At 37.0% G+C, this 20,336-nt stretch overlaps 1 protein-coding gene across 1 annotated transcript in view; it reads left to right on the top strand.

The window, feature by feature from the left end:
* Positions 1 to 4,961: 4,961 nt before the first annotated feature.
* The window catches only part of LOC108666052 (transcription factor LBX1), a 28,727-nt gene continuing 13,352 nt past the window's right edge, over positions 4,962 to 20,336 (top strand). The window contains exon 1 of the mRNA XM_018152857.2: positions 4,962 to 5,996. Coding sequence (XP_018008346.1) covers positions 5,243 to 5,996 — 754 coding nt within the window. The 5' untranslated portion in view covers positions 4,962 to 5,242. The remainder of the gene's footprint in view (positions 5,997 to 20,336) is intronic.

The following is a 20,336-nucleotide window of genomic DNA, read 5'->3' as shown; positions in this document are numbered from 1 at the left end:
CCGACGTGCTTCCTTGAATTGCTCCTATTTAAAATCCCATCGCAATTAACCGTGCTAATTAACTTCATGGAAAAGATCGTCTCTAATTTCGGTGGGTGAATGTGCTGAGTCAGGTTGTTTTTGAAAGATCCCAAAGCCTAATTGCTGTCGTTGTCCGCGATCACAGCCAGAGTTTCTTAACTCAAAAGCTCCTGTGAAAACACGAGACTTAGCAAGCAATCGAATGCAGGTCTCTACCGAGTTGTGAAGGAAGCTTCAAGAGCGAGACCAGTTCGTCGCTCATTTGTTTAAAATTAGACAGCATAGCTTTCAATGCTGGCTTATAGCCGAGCAATTCATCCCGTTATTCAAAAGTGGCTTTCTTACTTGATATCGAAGTTAATAGGCGTTGTGTTGGATCGAACTTTTGCTATGAGCGAACACTTCGAAACTCATCTTCGGACACTGCAGAAGTAAAGCGTACTGCAGTACAAACTGCACCTCTCATTATAGTGTTTTATTCTTAACTTGCGCTCACCGTGAACTTCGAAGTATTATGGTGGATTTGTTGATCTTCTGGTTACAAGACAAATCTTCTTCTTACCAAAGATTCATTTTTTAATACAGTATCTAAATGTCCGAAGGTATCCATTTTCGAGTGATGCATTTACCTGAAATGAAATTGCAAACGAACAGAATCTTCACATCTTTTTCGTAAGAAGGACTTCAAGCTGCAGCTTTCAACGAATTTGTCTTTACATTCTATTTAATTAATTCATTATAGCCGTTCTAAACAACAAAAATTCTAACGGTAACACCGTCCGTAGTATTTTTAAATGCCAAAGTGGCCTATTATCTTACATTCAATTCAGGGTTAAAATTAGTGAAATTTTTTTCTTGAACTACATTATAAACGATTGATCTCACATTTGAGAAACCTTTTATTCGTCTTGCGCATTCGGAGATCGCGATAGATTTATATACAACCGACAACCAGTCAACGTAACTCACAGCTGTACCGATAACGCCTCCTACGCTTCGGCAGTAAAAAAGTTACACGCGTGTAGTTATAGATACACATGGAACCCTGAACAGTAATTTGCCGCCTGAAGAACACGCTCTTTATTTCAGTGACAAGCTGCATCCACTAAATTTCAACTCCAAATAGATTTTTATCTCGAGCTAAGAAGCTTAGGAGTAAAGCAATTTACAGAGAAAGCTTTGATTCTGCTCTCATTCGCACCAACATGTGTCGCAGTCTTCTTAGCGTCGCAGCTGTAGGATGAGAGTTTCGATCTCAACTAATGAACAACTTTGAGATTTTATTGAACCTTCTAATAATAACAATCTGTTTAATTTTATTTCTGCTTAAAAAATTTAAATTTATTTCTGAAAGTAAGTTAATTAGGACTGATAGGAAGCCAGTATATCATACGCCTTTCGAGACCGCAACTGAATAGCGTTAGACAGAGCCGCATATCAATCTGCCAATATGTATATCGGTATGAAAGAAACGTGTTTCATACTCCTGATTATAGACTTATATATGTTGTTAAATGCTATCCTGCGAATTATAAAAAAGGTAAAATATATCAGAAAGTATTACCTATTGCGTGTTTAAATCATACGTGAAGAATATCTATACCGGCGTTCATGCTGTATAGGTCCTTACTTAACGTTTCGGCAAACTTGCTAGAATATTTTTATTTTCATATATACTCAACGGAACTTTAAATTTTGACATCATGCGTTGCATTTTTCAAATTACAAATTGCAACACAGCCAAAAATTTAACTGCATTCGACAGTTCTTCCTCCCGCTTGAAACTCAGCGTGATGGGAGCGTATAGACGACACCCTATATGCATTTCAACAGCTTCGTCTCCATGGTGTCAGTTCGCTATACGTCCGATGGTCAGCAATTTGAGCAGAACGAAGCCAATTTTTAAAATATTCAGTTTCAACGTCTCCAAGTTTTCCAACTTGAAACTCTCACTGCGAAGCTACAATATAACGAATGTTGTAGGAGCAGGTAAATTGGAATACATCGCTGCTGGATCATTTTCACTTTCGAACGGAATCACTGCATGTTACAGGGCATTCAATTTGATGCCACAGCACTAGTTCATTTTAGTTACATTTATAAGCTTGAATTCTTAAGTTTTAAATTATTATCATCTCTATAGACACGAAAATCGATCAAATATTTACAATTAAAAATTATATTAAATTCATTCATTTCATTCATCGGAGCTCATTTACTGGAATTGCTTAGGTTCAACAGCAAAAGAAGGGATATCAAGCAGAGCTCTATGTATAGCTTCAGGAAGAAAGCCATCAAGAATCATGCCAGACCGCCCATGATCACGAACCCTATTGAAAATGCCTGTATTATCGGTTTCCATACAATTAATGGCGAGTGCTTGGCCCTCCCTTATTCACCAGTGATTTTCAATGAGGTAGGACCTACGTTCAAAACTGGTCGCCCCTTTTGCCTATCTGATGCAGTGCACCAAAATTTGCGTCACGATCGACCGATCTATACGGAAGAAAAAACGTCAACCAGCCAAAACATCGCATTTTTATATCGATCTATTTCCCGTGATCGATGTCCGCAACGCTTCAATCGATTTCTTTGGAAGTCAGTGAGCTTCTGATAGGCGAATAGGTTTCCATTTTACAAGAAGCATTTTTTCGTGGCGTCTTCCAGTTTTGAGAAGACGAACAATGAAATAAGATTTTTAAAGAAAGAGGTCGTTCTGCAGCAACCAAATCGTGACGGGACGAGCACAACCCATGACACGTTGCAGAAAAGATCGCCATGGCTTTATTATGTATTGGGAAGCCTCTACGCGGCGGGTATCATAATTGTGGAATGGCCGTGGTCATTTTGTTCTACAGTCAAAATATTGACGTATTTTTAGTTTATATTGAAACACAATCTTATATACAGTCGGGTTATATCGTATTTTAGTATCATAAACCTAGAAGCATTTTTGGAACTGCCGAATCGGTGACGTTTTCACTTTAAACATCAACACTGACGCATCAGAGTAATAACACGAATTTTCATTTTATTTTCCCTCTAGAAATGAGCAAACGATTGTTCATATTATTAGGAATGCATCTAAGCTTAGAGATTATATCTTAATTTTTAATTAATTTATCTTAAATGAAAACACCACAAATGCCGCAATTAAGTAAATATAGATCGATGATAAAGAGAAACGATAATAATAGTACTGTCTCTGAATAATTTTCTATACATTTATCTCGGATAAAAACTATCCAAGGCTCATAAGTATATTTTACGCGGGTATTTTGATCGAAGATTTCAAATCTTACTAGATTGATCGCATTGGATCGAAATATTTATTTTCTTCTGTTAGTATCAGTGATTTGTACCTACTCTTTCTACTCAAATATTTATAACACTGAAATACACCTTTATTTAATATGATCCTTTGAGATGAAAAATAAAGGAAAATGGCTCGACTGCTCGCATGCACGTTCGTCCCCAATTGCGTCCAGCCTCGGATTCTTTACTTGTCGTCCCTCTAAAGCTCCATATTAATTCATATACATGAACAACATTCTGAATTTTAGCACATAAAATGTGTGTATTTTTGCAATTATGAATTAATAGTGTGCTAACGAGGGACTGCGTCTGTTACTTTTAACTGCACTGGTCTACTTATATTATTATGGCCAGTTTTATCTGCCTACTGAACATTATTTTAATTCATTTCGTGGGTGACTTTAAATTTGAGATTTGGGGGACGTTTCGTCGTCCCCCCAGAAGTGTTTCAGTTTTCAGGTTTTTATATAATTTTTATATAATTTGGGTGTCTTCTGGTAACTCTTTAATAATTTCCTACTGAGTTGCGAGGTACAAAAGACGAGTTTGGGACATGAATGAATAATTAACTGAAATTAAGACATTTTCACGTAATCTGAATTATACTGGCAACCAAATGGACGTTGCAGGTTCTAGGAAGAGGCCGTTCTCAAAAATTTATGCCACATTTTAAAATATTAATATTTAATTATTTTTCATCACTGAAAACTTGAATGAATTGTAGCGATTTTTAGTCCGTATGAAATCATGGAAATAAGTAGGATCTCATTAAAATTGTGATCTCTCTCACATTTATTTATGTAATGCTTCCGGCATGTTTTCGTGCTGTCTGAGGAATGGAGCGAATATTAAATGAAATTAATTCTTTATGGACATTGTTAAAATTGTAAACCGCAAGTGTTAGTAAAATTTTAACGTGAATCAAGTCAGTTTCGGGTTTAATTATTAATAATATCACACTGATTGATGGCGGAATGTTTGTTGTTGTTATAAAATCCCATGAGCCCGCTAGAACATATTTCCACCTTCGACCTATTAATAATTCAAGCATTAGCGTGAATCAAACCAAGAATTAATTATACGGTTTGGTCAACACCATTACGGCTTATTATTTGCCGTCGCTGAATAACATTTGCAGAGCCTCCATAATCCATATACCCTTCGAATATATATATAGAAATAACAATATATCTACACAATAAATCAAGCACAGCTCGTAGGGCCGTTTCACTGAAACCTGTAGTCCCTGCCTCAAGCTCCTGGCCTATTAAATTAGTTCCTACTGCCCCAATTAATTGGCTCAGAAAGCCACTTGCGAGATTCATTTATTGGTATTTTTAATGAAACGTAAACGTTTCTAATCAATGACGCGGGAGGCGCGCACTAAAGTCACCGGAACTTCTAGCCAGCATTGAAAACCAAAGGCGTGGCTTGCCACCCAGAGGCTGACGATGAAACCAAGGGCGTTCAAGAGGCGTTCCTGAAATTCGTTTGTTTTGTGAGGGTCAACACCAATGGACGTTCGGGCCTTAATATACAAGGCGGGTTCATGTACCAACTCCTCCCGCTTTTCATTGCTTGCCGCCGCATTTCCCAAATGCCGAACAGTTGGTGCGTAGAACAAATATTGGAGGATGGCTGTCGATAAAGCCTCTTGTAATTTAAGAAAAGTGTGATATAAAAGTCCGCGGGGAAATTTCAGAGTTACTACTGATTGGTGAGGCGAGTGAATGGTTCCTCAATATACGAACTGGGAAAGAACTTGCCGCTTAATCTGCTGACATTCGTAACGTTATTTGGACCATCGGTCGAGCGGATGGCGGTGTTTGTGGTGCAAGTGTGTCAATTAATTTGGTCCTATAATCTGATCTTTGAAGTTTGATGTAGCGAGGTGTACTTAGCTGACATGATGAGTGCAGTGGATACAGTGAAGTGGAGTGTATCATCATCCCCGGCAGCCTGTGATACGTCCAACGATCAGTCGGGAGACACGGAAGGAAATACCGAGAATGACATGGCCGGAAAATCGTGTTCGAATGACGACGGAGGTGAGAGCGACTACAGCGATGTTAGCGTGGGCGGTAGCCCTAGCTTTACACCATCACAAACCCCACCGCTGAATCACTCTTCCCCTTCTTCTCCGAGTACTTCGAGATTATGTAAAGCGCCATCGTCTCCTCATTCAGATGACGAATATTTTAAACCTTTAAAAAAACTAAGAATGATCCATTTGCAGAAACAAGATCTCGCCGATGAATCTTGCTCCCCACCCCAAAATAACGAATTAAATAATCGTCCATCGCCTGACCAGTCCGCTAGAATAAGTAACTCTAAGCCGCCTCCTGCCAGCGCTAGTGGAGTGAAATCTTTTTCTATTAACGACCTTTTAAGTCACGACCCACCGAGTCATAGTCACGCACAATCCATACATATAGCCTTAGCCACTAGAAGAATAGTGAGACCCTGGGATACTGACGAAGATGATGAAGACGAAACTGTGAGCTTGTGTTCATCTGAGTCTTCGTCAGCGATCGGGTCACCGAGGCCGGCGTCGGAAGGAAGTGCGTCGTCCGCTCGAGGTAAAGACGGCAACCCGCTAGACGCGCTCTTCCAGATGACAAGCAACACCTTCAATGCCCTTAAAAACGGCTCCACTGCAGGTTAGATTTATTAAAAACCAAATTTCATTTAACCATTTTTCCACGTACGTGTGCAAGTCATTGTTCTTTGCAGGCATTTGCCCGTTACTTTTTCTATTTAAGAAACGCTACTGAGCATCGGTAATATAATGTTAGTACGGAGCTGACAGAAGAATTTTCCACATTTGTTATACTATAGAAATATAGAAATGTTCCTAATAACAAACAACAATCATTTAAATGAAACACCATAATCAGGCTTAATTAACCTTAGGAAACGCTCGAGTATATTTCCATTCGGTCCAAAATGACGCTTTGCTTTCGTACAACAGCAAGATTATTATACTAACATGTAAGATTTTTTTCCTTTATTTAATCTTTGCTCCGTTAGAGAAATCATATGTTTTTCACGGGCAATTACAGCCTGACAACCAATTCACTCCAAAATTAATTTTTTTAATACAAAGAAAGCACCTAATTCTATCTGTTTCCATACAGGAAATATGAACAGATTATTGCGGTTGTTATTAATTAAGAACGATTCTTTCAGAAGCTTGTCACTGCTTATGCAAAAGTGGCTAAAATTTAATGTTGAACTGAAAGCTATTTCACTTCTTCTCTATTCCATTTCAAAAATCATTTTGTTTCCACTAAGGCAGCGAAGTAGCTTTGCAACGATATCACTTAAAACAGTTTTCATTCATTAATCGAACTGTTAGTTTCACCGCAGTATTCATCAAATGAACTAGCTTCGCATGATTAGGACACTTTACTGTTTTTCATCAAAGCTTGCTTTCATTAAAAGTGATATGATTGAAAAATTGTTTCGGACGGATGCTACACGTGTTTATGCTTAATATTTAATAATAAATTTATTAATTCATAGCATTCACATTGCCCATGCCCTGAATATATGTGCAACAATTAATTTATTCTCCAATGTCGCACTGAAATTGAAGAATAGTCTGAAGTATCAATGATGTTTTGGTCATTTTATAATAAACTCCGAGGTTGGCTTTCTATTAGCACGGTATTATGCGTATCATCGCTATGTGGCTTATTTCTAAACCAGATTCCTGATTCCATACAATTAATAATGATGATTTTGATACATGATATCAAAATAGTTTTGTGGTATCAAAATGATTTTGTAGTAAAAAATGATTGTTTATAATCCTGACAAGTACGATGCCACACAGAGGTTGATTTTGTGCAGAAAATAATTCTATCATGTTTCTATTTGATACAATTTTCAATTATTAATAATTGTGTGTTTATCATGTAGGTTATGCAATTTATTAAGTTTGCTATTTCAGTACTGAAAATTATCATTCCGATGATGCTTTCAAATGAAATAACATTCCAACTTCTGTGAAAATAATTCAATTAACATTATTACTCACTCAGGTTATCTAATTGAAATATTTGTTTTGCTGTAGATTTTAAAGATTTTTCTCTCATTCCATTATACTTCTCTATATAATGCCCTTGTTGTGTGAACATACAATTTATGTATTTTTAGATTAGCAGGGAACATCTAACAATCATGGTAATTGTGGCAAATTCGGTTAAATTATTTTATTAGCTTCCGGTTAGTTATATTTCTCGATTGATTTCCTAATTGTGTAATAACACAATTCACAATTTCAACACAATTCAATCAATCACAATTTTGTGTAATACTAACAATAACTTTCAAAAATAAGAGTTTGTTTGACGGATAAATATTCACATACAATTAAATGCTATTTAAAACAATTTTCAACTGAAACAAAATGATGTTACGTGTAAATTTGATTTTACGAATAATTAAACTAGCAAACAACAATACAAAATAAACTAATTTTTATAATGGAACGGTGTACACTAAAAACTCCGATCTAAGCTTACAAAAAGCTTTAATGCCTGTTTATGAAATTTTAAAGCCTTATGTTATATCATAAGGAAATTCATGTACGAGTATGAAAATTTTCCTGAGATAGGGATACTAACTCTCCATTAGAAATAAGGTAATGGCAAGTAAATTATTGGGAGTTCAAGTACCAAGTGAAAGTAGATCGATTTTAATTTCATCACCTGATGAATAAATAAGACAGAGTTAAATCATGACATTAATTCGATTGTAATTTCCATTTTCCATTTTCCGGTCTCAATTTCACTTGTTAATTTTTCAATTCTGTATCGATTAAAAATTCCATCTAATTTACATTTAACAAGTGTGCTGCCGAAGATAAGATTAATGTCTAGATAGTAATTTTAAATTGATTTGCATTGTGTGACACTTGTGTGCAGAGACGAATTCATATGCCTTCCTACCTTGTGTACAGTTCCAGGGTTTAATTCAAATGTAAACAGAATTAATTGTATATCATATGATTTTTATATTATCGCCGATCGCTGCGCGTTTCTCTCGTTATATGAATGCAGAGATGGAAATTTCCATTTAGTTGCGAGTATTAGCGACCGTACCATCAACTAAATAAAATATCCGGTTTGAAAGTTATTCTTTTGACAGAAGAGTAAAATGCCGGAATTAGTTAAAAGATTTGTGTCTAAATTTGAATTCATCATGAAGAACGCTTGTGTTTTGCCTCAATTTTGAAACAATAAATTAACTTCTGGTGACAGTCATGCTACTTCAGTTGCTATTCAGGCACCATTCGATATCTGTGATACCTCGACCTGCTTCAAAATTTTTCCGGACTCAAAAATTACGGTGATATTTTATAATATTATTCCATGTAATTTATAACAAATATAATATTCATGCAAGAGTATTCCTGAAACAAAAGATCGCTAAACAATGGCAAATATTTGTTGAACTTGATTAATAATCATAATTAATCGTTCGCCATTAATAATGTTCAAGATTTTACAAGAGTTTATAGGAAACAAGTTATTCAAAACTTGAAAATTTTAATTCAGGTTTCACAATGCAACTTTTATACTTTTGCAAGAGAGAGAAGCATAATTGAAATTACAGTCCCTGAGGACTGTCAATTCTTTATTTCATTTACCAAAGCTGGAAAATATCTTGCACACGATTGTTAACGGAAGCGCCCCGATATATGAAAATCAATGCTAGTGCATCAAGAATATTTGTTTTAAGCTGACGATTATAGCTGATCACTTTCATGCTCCATACTATTTTTTAAAACATGCACATCGTACGTAACAAAATGAGATGAAAATTTTCAACTCATTTTCTCTACAGCTTTCACTGATATCATTTTCTTCTAAATACATGGGGATTAGAAAAGTTGAAACAATATTGGAGTTTATAATCTGAATGGGAAAAACAGTTTAAGCTATTTCATTTGTTTATTCACGAGAATTATAAACAAAAAGACTGCATTAAAAGGATGATTCGACTAAATTACTTTGATCAACAAAATTTGTTTGATGGAAACTATTTTCACGTCTACGGGTAACTTGACCAACATGGCCAAACCATTCTGTAATTATTATTCAAGGTTTAGCACCATCTATTTTACATAAACCCGGTATACATTGCAATTTGCAATCAATTTACCGCAAATTTCTTCATGGTCACTAAAAAAAACGAGAATATTTGCGAGAGCAGCTGACCTAACAGCAGAGGTAAGTCTCGCTCTCCCGACGTCGGGCGAGGTGACGAGAGACGAGCGCCAGATGAACCAACTCGTGTCGGGTTGCCGCGGCCGCGCACGCTTCACTCGCCTGTAGTCGTGCCACCTAACCTCTGGGATAACTCTTGCTCCTTCCTTGCTGGTGAACTCCTGCCACAACTATTTCACCTCATCCATTGGGCTTCGTTGATGCATTTTGTTGGTGTTTGTATACCTAAATAGGTAACTTTAGACCTTCCCTGCAGCTACCCTCTTACAGCATGCAACTATTTCACCTCATCCATTGGGTTTCAGTAATGCATTTTGTTGGTGTTTGTATAACTAAATAGGTAACTTTAGACCTTCCCTGCTGCTACCGTCTTACAGCATGCAATCATTTCACCTCATTCATTGGGCTTCGTTGATGCATTTTGTTGGTGTTTGTATAACTAAATAGGTAACTTTAGACCTTTCCTGCTGCTACTGCTACCCTCTTACAAAATTATTTAATTCCGAACATTAGCGACCGTACCATCAGCTAAAAAAATATCCGGTTTGAACATCCGGCATTCACTTTTGCAACCATTTCACCTCATCCACTGAGATGCATTATGTTGGTGTTTGTCTTCCTAGAAAAGTTATTTGCACCATTTCCATTGCTACAACACCATCCTCTAAGAAAAAAATCGAAATAATTAGGTTATTTTTATTTGTGCTTCGTTGTCATTGCGGTTCATCTTACAATTCTTTCAGGGAGTAGCTCTTCCGTCATTATTTCACATTTCCATAAGAATCACATCGGTATTTTCAACGATATATCAACTAATCATTCACCAGCTTTCAAATATATTCGGAAGTAATTCCGAAGAAGCTTCTCCAATTGTGATACAACATAACTCTAGTTCAATAATTGCAATTAGCTAATTGAAAACAAGAACTAGAGAGTGAACTCTATTGATTTTCTTCGCATTGCTAGTGGCAGTTTGACGAGCTCGTGCTCAATTTGTCACCATGGACATGCAGCAGGCGCAGGTGTACATGCATCAGTTAATCACGGCTCCTAATTAACTTCAGCTTCTGAATGCTGCAAAATTCATTTGCAGTCGAGGCTACACGTGCACCTAGATTTTCCATGACTGATAAGTTTAAAATGCGCGTTGTTAAAGCGAAAGATTTCATTCAGTGAATATCAAACTTCAACTATCATTGCATTTTCGTCCTGTTCCATAAATCAAATTTTAATTTTCTAATTAACATTTATTATTGCCCAAAAAAGTGTTATTTCAACATTATGAACTACTAGCAGAGGAACCTGGGGTTGAAGTGGGATACATAATTCTTGCATTTTGTGGTCTGGTCATCAAGAATTACGTTAACTATTCTAAAATTAAACTACGTTAATTTAGGAAAAAATATTCAAAATCATGTATAGCATTGAACTTCCGTTCAATTTCCAATTTAAAAGTAGTGGGAGACATTATTTCAGTTTTTTTAAGTTTACTCGTGTAAAAAGAAAGATGGTACTTCAATTTCAATTCACCCTTATCAACCTCATTTCTCAATACTTTCCCAACTTGAAATGAAATTCCAGACCCATTTAAAGTGCGGCCACTGGAATCTTATTTATTCTCGCCAACAACAGCAATGTTTCAACAGGTTTTAAACGCGACTACTTTCGCAACTATATAATAGTTTGTTATAAATGCATATAATTTAATTAACTTTATTTACCAAGCGTCTTCCATAATGCTGGCACATGTTTTTAAAGCAGTCCTTGCATAGCAGCCCATTTTCATGTAACTGATTGGATGTAACATCAATTTGTCACATTTTCATCCAATTTGAACTCATTTTCATGTAACAAGCCAAATGCAGTTAAATACATGCTGTAGAGTAAAAAATATACTTGAAAAAATTCGAAGCTAAGACATCCAACTTTTAAAAACTAAAAATATACATTTCAGTATTGGCGACTCTTTTTTCACGCCTAAAGGCTCGTAATTCTCATTCCTTTGTGCCCGCTTTACAAAGCCCTATTCCCCTGAATTTTACGTCAATATCAAGGCGTTGCAAATAATTCTAGAAGCCTCGCGCTCTGCCCAGTCTGCTAACAGAATCAATTAGGCCATTGCATGGAATTCCTGAACCATAAATCATCGCTAACTTACGAGGCCTCAGTCCATTTGCTATAGGAAACGAGGTGAATAATCACCCTGTGGTATGTTTTTTTCTGAAGTGGTTGGGCCTTATTACGTATTTATTCCACATAGAGTGCAATTTACGAGTAATCCATTGAGTAGCAAACCATTTCTCTTTCTTATTACCCCAATTCATAGTCTCCAGAACAGACGTTCCGTAAATTTACGTTGAAGAAATGTACGAAACACAATATTTTCATAATTTCGCATACGTGCACAAGCAAAACACTTGAGATACATTCACTGTATTTTAAGAGATACATTCAAAGCATTCAAGTTGTTTGTATATGTCTTCCTGAATTAATGGAGAGAAATCACTGTTCTAAATTATGAAGAAAGAGAATCATTGCCATGATTGAGATGCAATTAAAATGACAAGAGAAGCGTCATGCATTAATAATGACTTCTGTGATTTATCATTGATTTCTAACGAGAACAAACACGCCCTCGACTCTTAATGAGACATAATTACACACAGGTAATTTGAAATTAATTTTATCGGAATTTAGGTCAATCAAAATGCATTTTTATCGAATAATAGACGATGAATGAATCCTCAATGACTATTTAATAACAATCATTGACAAAATTAATTATTAGAATCATTAGCCAGTTAATTGAGGTCATTAAATTTCTTATCATCTATTCCTTAACGGGAGAACCGTGCTTGTTGTTAAGGAATAGATAAGCGTAATTCATTAAGGAATATAGACTTAGCGTAATTCTCGGCCTTGTTTGAAGTATTAATTTAATTAATTATCTTGATCAAAAATAAATAATCATTAAATTATTTATTAATATAATAAATACGTAAAAATTTTTTAATATCAATCAATACACTAAACAAATTAATAAGTATTTAATTGATAACCTTTGTTCTTTAGAAGCTGAGAATCTGGACGCGATTAGTACATTGCTCAGGCTTACGGAATCCAGAGGAGCTTGTGGGTGGACTGATTTATGATTAGGCTCAATTATGTACTTCAGAAGAGCCTATGAAGATGAATAGAACTTGGCCGACTAAATATCAGGGTGATAGCTTCCTGCCTGAGTGCTACACAAAAGTTATTCCCCATTGTTTGAACCAATTTTAATTTGAAATATATAGAGTTTTTTATTCCGTTAATCATGAGTACATTCGTTGCGCTAAATTTTTGTGCGAAACTAAAATATGAAATTTTTCCAGCGGCTTTTAAAATATTTTCAATATTTTTATCTTTTATTCTCAAAATAGCTTCCAAAATAGCTGCCGCGCATGTTGTGAAGCTGTAGTCTCAGGCGTCAGAACCCCGCGCATGTTGTGAAGCTTTAGTCTCAGGCGTCAGAACCCCGCGCATGTTATGAAGCTTTAGTCTCAGGCGTCAGAACCCCGCGCATGTTGTGAAGCTTTAAGCCCCTTTCACACAGGACGTGAAATGCCGAATGCGTCAAAAAACACGCAGCGGTATTTCACGTCGAACGTCAGCGGACATACGTAATCTTTACTGCTATTCACACGCGACGGCTTTTAACGCAGCTTCAAATTTGACGCATGCTGCCTGCGTGTGAGCCAACTGCCGCGGCATTTGCCGCAACAGTTTAGCTTGCAATGGTATTCAATGTAATCTTTCACACTGTGCGGCTTTTGACGCAGCAATTTTTTGACGCACATCCAAGTATGGTGCAGACAGCGGTTAGTCTGGTACAGACAACAATTCTTCGAAACTTTCTGCCGACATACGGAGAAATCCAAACAAGACTAATTTCAATAATTCAAGAATTTGGCTTCATGTCCTCTTCATTTTTTCAAATAGTGTGGCAAATTCTCCTTCTTTGCATTGGGTCTTAAATGTACTGTATAGTGAACCCAGTACCGCGTTCTTTTCTTCCTTTGCTGTCTTTCCTGCAGTAAGTACTTCAGAAGAGCCTTATTATTTCTTACTTATAAGTTATAACAGCGGCAACAGCCATTTATATAGAGCTCACAAAAACTGATAAAGTTAGAGCAGTTATTTATATAGAGCTCACAAACCAATTTCGAAAAACGCCACTGCAATACTGATAGATTCAAGCGAAAATATCCGTCTCTTATGATATGTGAATGATTGTGCGATAAATACCGATGCGTTTTTCTGACGCATGCGGCATTTGCCGTCCGGTGTGAATGATAACGCGGCAAATACCGCGGCGTGTTTGTCGACGCATGCGGCATTTCACGTCGTGTGTGAAAGGGGCTTTAGTCTCAGGCGTCAGAGCCCCGCGCGCGTCAAGAAGCTGGAACCTCAGGCGCAAGAGCCTCGCGTTTATCGTGAACCTGTAATCTCAGGCTCCGTATATCGTGAAGCTGTAATCTCAGGCTCCGTATGTCGTGAAGCTGTAATCTCAGGCACCGTGTGTCGTGAAGCTGTAATCTCAGGCTCCTAATGTCGCGAAGCTGTAATCTCAGACTCCGTGTGCCGTAAAGCTGTAATCTCAGGCTCCGTATGTTTTGAAGCTGTAATCTTAGGCCCCGTGTGTCGTGAAGCTGAAATCTCAGGCTCCGTATGTCGTGAAGCAGTAATCTCAGGCTCCTTACGTCGTGAAGCAGTAATCTCAGGCTCCGTATGTCGTGAAGCTGTAATCTCAGGCTCCGTATGTCGTGAAGCAGTAATCTCAGGCTCCGTATGCCGTGAAGCTGTGATCTCAGGCCCCGTGTGTCGTGAAGCTGAAATCTCAGGCTCCGTATGTCGTGAAGCAGTAATCTCAGGCTCCTTACGTCGTGAAGCAGTAATCTCAGGCCTCATATGTCGTGAAGCAGTAATCTCAGGCTCCTTATGTCGTGAAGCAGTAATCTCAGGCTCCGTATGTCCTGAAGATGTAATCTCAGGCTCCGAATGTCGTGAAGCTGTAACCTCAGGCTCCATATATCGTGAAGCTGTAATCTCAGGCCTCGTATTTCGTGAAGCAGTAATCTCAGGAGCTTTATGTCGAGAAGCTGTAATCTCAGGCTCCGTATGTCGTAAAGCTTTAATCTCAGGCTCCATACGTCGTGAAGCTGTAATCTCAGGCTCCGTATGTAGTGAAGCTGTAATCTCAGGCTCCTTATGTCATGAAACTGTAATCTCAGGCTCCTTATGTCGTGAAGCTGTAATCTCAGGCTCCGTATGTCGTGAAGCTGTAATCTCATGCTCCGTATGTCGTGAAGCTGTAATCTCAGGCTCCGTATGTTGTGAAACAGTAATCTCAGGCTCATTATTTCGTGAAGCAGTTATTGCAGGCTCCGTAAGTTGTGAAGCTGTAATCTCAGGCTCCGTATGTCGTGAAGCTGTAATCTCAGGCTCCGTATGTCTTGAAGCAAGCCTCGCCTACCAGGGCGTCGCTGCGCTGTAAGCCAGTTTTCCTTTAGCGGTTCTTGTTCGTTCGAGCGCTTTGATGCGGAGCATCCATCGGGGCGGGCTGACGTTCATGGACGATGTTTTTGGCTTATTAATTCAATCTAATTATCATAGTGGTGTTTACGGGACGATAATGAAGGGTTTGCCGGATCTCTTTATTAACTGTTAGCATAAGCACCGGGCCGTGATGATCCAGCGTACTGAGGTGTGGCGAATGCGCTAAACGCGCCTCACTTCTATTTTCCGGCATACGGGCCGCGCATTTCACAACTCTTGCAACAAGATGTTTACTCGCGCAAAATGTTTTATAGGTTCACCGGTTGATCGATTGGTTTCAGAAACAAGCAGGAATAGAAAAAAGAGAAGAATATAAAGTCGCCTAAGAGTATAAAGTCTACTTTATTAATATAAAGTCGACTTTATTATTATAAAGTCGCCTTGAGTGGAAAGTAATAATCAATTTTGATTTTTGATTGATTGTTCTTCGATAGTTATCAGTTAAAACACTGACGACGCGATATTACAAAATTAAAATAAACATTCAGATCACGAAGCATGCGTTTTTTATTCTATTTTAAAAATTATAATTCTTTTCGAGTTGTGTTCCACAGCAAATTACATTTGAAACGTTACAAAGTGTAACGGCAATTATCAATTCATTCCTTGAAATCAGTACTTCAATATTGTATGCGTTTGTATGAGTCCTTTTATGTCTGATTGTATAGTTTTATTACCATCCCTCAATGTGGCATACGCTTCAAAATATGACCATTTATTAATGGACCGACTTGTAAATTATCATTTTTTGTAGAAACATATAAATGAAACTCAAAATTGTGTTTTACTTTTTGACGTCACTGTCACTGGAACTTTACATTAATGAATTTTCTAAATTATCCTCATTTAAATGTATCATTTAATATTTATATCAAGTGTATTATGTAATTCATTTGATAAGCTTGTTAATTCAAGTCAGAAAATGACAGTTTTAACGCAATGTTAAAAAATATAACTCAGTACTCACTGCAGTGAGTGACAGAGAGCGCATTTTCTCGTCGACGAAAACTTGAGGTCACGGACAGACGGACGGACGGACAGACGGACATGGCGAGCACAATATAGTGCATTTTTTCCATAAATGAGAAAATGCGCTAAAAAGTGAAGGTGTCCAGATCGAGCGATAACATTCAAGCACATCGGCCTGCGCATGCAGCACGGAGCATGATTAGGTGTTAAGAATGCGTTGTAGACTTGATCGACGACATGCCTAATTAAGCACATGTGTGCTGCTTACGGTGAAGCGTCCTCCCTGAGCAATGAGACTCATTTATTCAATGATGAGCACAGCAAGTTTCCATGTCAGTGCTCCATGAGAGTGGAAAAACGCCGTTCTTGTGCGGTCGTGTAGGAGAGTTAAATGAATTCATGACGCTGAAGTATTTTTTCAATAAATTATCAATCGGCAAACAATTGATCAATCAATCAAGCGGCAAAAAATCCCTTAAGTGTTCAAAAAATGAAGCAATGAGACAGTATTGAACGCAATGAATGATCCTGGATATAGAGGTGGATGGGAAAAAATTTTTGTTGCGATTAATACTTGAATGTTTTAATACTTTTCTTCCTTTTATGCTCGCTTTTACTCATTACGGTATACTTTATATCACTTGCATCGTAAGTAAAATTAGAAATTTCAGGAGTTTGAATACAGGAAAGTGAAAAAATATAATTTTTCTAGCTGCCTTCACTATCATTAATTCCTCCTACTCAAGCTTACAACCAACCTCCCTAAAAATGGCTATTTGCGATAACATTAATAACATAACGTGTCATCCCATCCACTAAACTTAACATAATGATCCCGTTCAATGGTTCTTGGTGTGATATCGCGCCTGGAAGCTTATTTTCTCTATTAAACTTTCACAGTTGTCAAGCTAATTACCGTGCGCTATCAAGAACACAGTCTATTTTGATCGTGTTGGGTGAGAGCAAATTTTGACAGGCAGGTGGAAGGAGTCAATATTGCCGTAATTGGCGCTAACGGGAGAGGAAGAGGAAGCTTGATGAACGAATGCCAGCCCTGCTACTTCTGATAAATTACTCCTATTTATCTGCAGTAATTTAGGCACTTTACGTGCGTCAATTGCCTTCTGACGACTGAATTGCTGCTTTTGTCCATCAAAATACCACCTTTTCTACCCAAAGCCTTCCATCTGACCGCCCTAAGACAAAACGCAGCCCGACCGCAACTTGTAAAACGTTGCCTGCATCATCACATTTTCGCACATTACGCGTACGTGAACAACTTAGCAATTACACTCACTTGTCGTTATGTCTCCTTAGCTGACCACGCCTTCTAAGGTATATAATAAGAAACTTTCAGCTCGATTCACACAGTGAATTTCAATACAAAACCCATCTTCTTTTAATATCACAATTCGTGTCTCGATGTATATTCTAATCTACTTAGACTGTAAAGTATCACTAAGATACATTAAACAAAGTATTTCTTAATTGTCTACAGAAACATTTGACATTTGATCATTATAAAACTCGTTTCATTTGTCTTATGCTGACTGTCTAAAAATGCAAATGACTCCTGCAGTTACGTGCCCTGCATTAATTAATCTCTACAGCATCATTATTATTAGTAAACGGCACCCGCATCATTAGCGGTGTTGCTGGTAGAGCACTGAGCCTCATTAAGGCCTCACGACTTGAATAGCCGACGTGACCTCAACAGAATCGCTTTGATTAATTTGTTTGTCTTATGGACAAATGCATGGGACAAACGCATCGAGGTATATCCTGTTTGCCACGAAGCTAATTAGAAGTCTGATTAATCAAGAAGTTGTACTTCAATACCTCTTTATTTTATTTTTTTTACTGCTTTATTTCCTTGAAATTTCCCATCAACCATCTTAACTGTTATTTCATGGTAAATACTTTACATAAATTTCAGATATGAACCATCACGACCACAAGATTCGTTTATAGCTATTTTTGGGTAACTCGAAAACAGTTATTCTCCGAAAATAGAAGCAGAATACCACTAAATTAGTTTTATCATTATTAAAAACATCATAATTCAAGTAAAGATATTCAAAATCGATTGAATTCAATTACATTTTTAAAATTGATTCAGCATCGACGGGGGTGAGCCTGCTCATATATTGAGGAACTTCTCAACGATATCGTATTGATATTATACAATAAAATTGTACACGGCCTCTAAGCTAGTTAATGCTGATCACTATAGAAGCTCTGCTGAAATCTCTACTTTATTCCTGCATGTGTGCAAATGAATACAAAAGTTTTTGAACAATAAGTTTGTTGAATTTATTTGTAAATATTTCCAATATTCTTCTTTCCTTTTCTAATTTCGCTGCATCCTAACAAACTTCTCTTATTTAAGATCTATTAAACTAACAATGGGATAATAGAAATGTTAAAATAGTCAAAAAGCCATTCCATGCTTTATGAAACGGGCATTTTGTGGTACAGTAATATTAACGTAAAAAAACTTCCGCGAATGAAACTCCACAAGTGCTGAAAAGTAGTTCATCGATACAGATAAGTGCTCGGGACATTTAATTGCATGAAAAAAGTGATTCATTATCTAAAAAACTTCGATCGAATGATAACTTTCTATTGTTTCCTTCTGTTAAATGCACGGTTTCTATTCATCCATGACTTAATTAAGACACTCATGCACAATTTTCATAGCGAGCACAGTATGAATGGTTTTATTGTTGCTTGATTGAAGAACAAAAATCTAATCAAATTATTGGACTATATATTGGTGCAGATCGCAGTTAATGAACTACAGTTAGTGACAGTTTATCACAGACGATGACAACCAAAATCAATAATTTCATTTTCGACGAAACCTATAATGCAGAATTCCTATCGATTAAAGTTCCAGTACATGGAAGACGATGCTCTATAATGCTACACTATGGACCCAAAAGGAAATAAATTTCAATTGCAAGCTGCAAGAAATTTGCATGCAGCTCACGCTGACGCTTCATAATAATCATTTTAAATTCTTATTCTCTGCAAAAGTTTCATGTTACTGATACTCACTCAGTCGCGTGTACGAGAACAATATCCAGACACAATTTGTTATTGCCCTAACGAAGCCCAGTAGCCACGTTATGGCTGGCTGTAGCAATGACAAGCTGTTGCCTTTATGACGCATAATATTATACCTCTAAAGTGTTATCGAGAACACCCGATACTTTAGCAGTTGCTGCTTGTGAAGATCGAGCTACCGCTGTGTGTGTGGCCGCTCGACTTACAACTATGTTTTATTGTTCGTGCAAAATAGTAATAACGTGAAGTTCATCGGTGTCCGGAGCATGATGACATCTGATCATGGACAAGTCATAGAAGCGAAGTTAGAGAATTTCAAATGCACTAAAAATATTTTTAGTGTCTCTCGTAATTTAACATTACGGCATTATAGTTAATTAGCAATTATTATGTTACCATTAACATAATATTTGAGAAAGAATACTTGAAATTAACATAATATCTGAGAACGAATATTTTCTGCAAAGCAAACTCACCATTAAAGTTAGATTTTTGAGGGCTTTTAAAAATAGGAGTTAGGTAAGTTTAGTTTTCAACACCAGTAACCAATGTGATAAAAAAATTAGTGAACATATGTGAGCTTCACATCTGCGTCAGTGGAGCAAATGATTCTTTGAGACAAGTCTGCTTCAAAACATGTGACTTCATGAAGTAAAATATAACAGAAATAAAACATTTTGGTATGAAAATTAAGATTTATTCAGTCTATGTGATATTTTTACTACTCCACAAGCCTGGTCTTTGTCTTTTAAATACGTTAAACAGGACATAAGAAACAATTCAGGCAGCATTTTAAAATTATGCGTACTTCGTACTTTCCTCTGATCACATTAATTATCCGATCCAAAACTCGGTATTTCTTTTATTTTTCTTAAACTCTGTATTTTGAGCCCACTAAAATTTGAAATTACTCTCGATCATAAGCTCATCCACCCATTCAAACTTGCCTCATTTTACGCTTCATTGAAGCCATCGAACGCTGGCTTCAAATGAAGCAAGCTCCACTCACTAGGACTAGAGTGTCGGCTTGGCAATTTCTCGCCGCGGTTTTGTGCAAGTAGCTTCCTTTTTAAACCATGGAACACTTATTCTATGGTTTTAAAACCATGGGTTTGGCTTTAAAACCCC

This window comes from Hyalella azteca, unplaced genomic scaffold, assembly GCF_000764305.2.
Source record: "Hyalella azteca isolate HAZT.00-mixed unplaced genomic scaffold, Hazt_2.0.2 contig11415, whole genome shotgun sequence".
Lineage (NCBI taxonomy): Eukaryota > Metazoa > Arthropoda > Malacostraca > Amphipoda > Hyalellidae > Hyalella > Hyalella azteca.
Note: the sequence above shows the minus strand (reverse complement) of the source record. Positions and strands in the feature narration are given on the sequence as shown.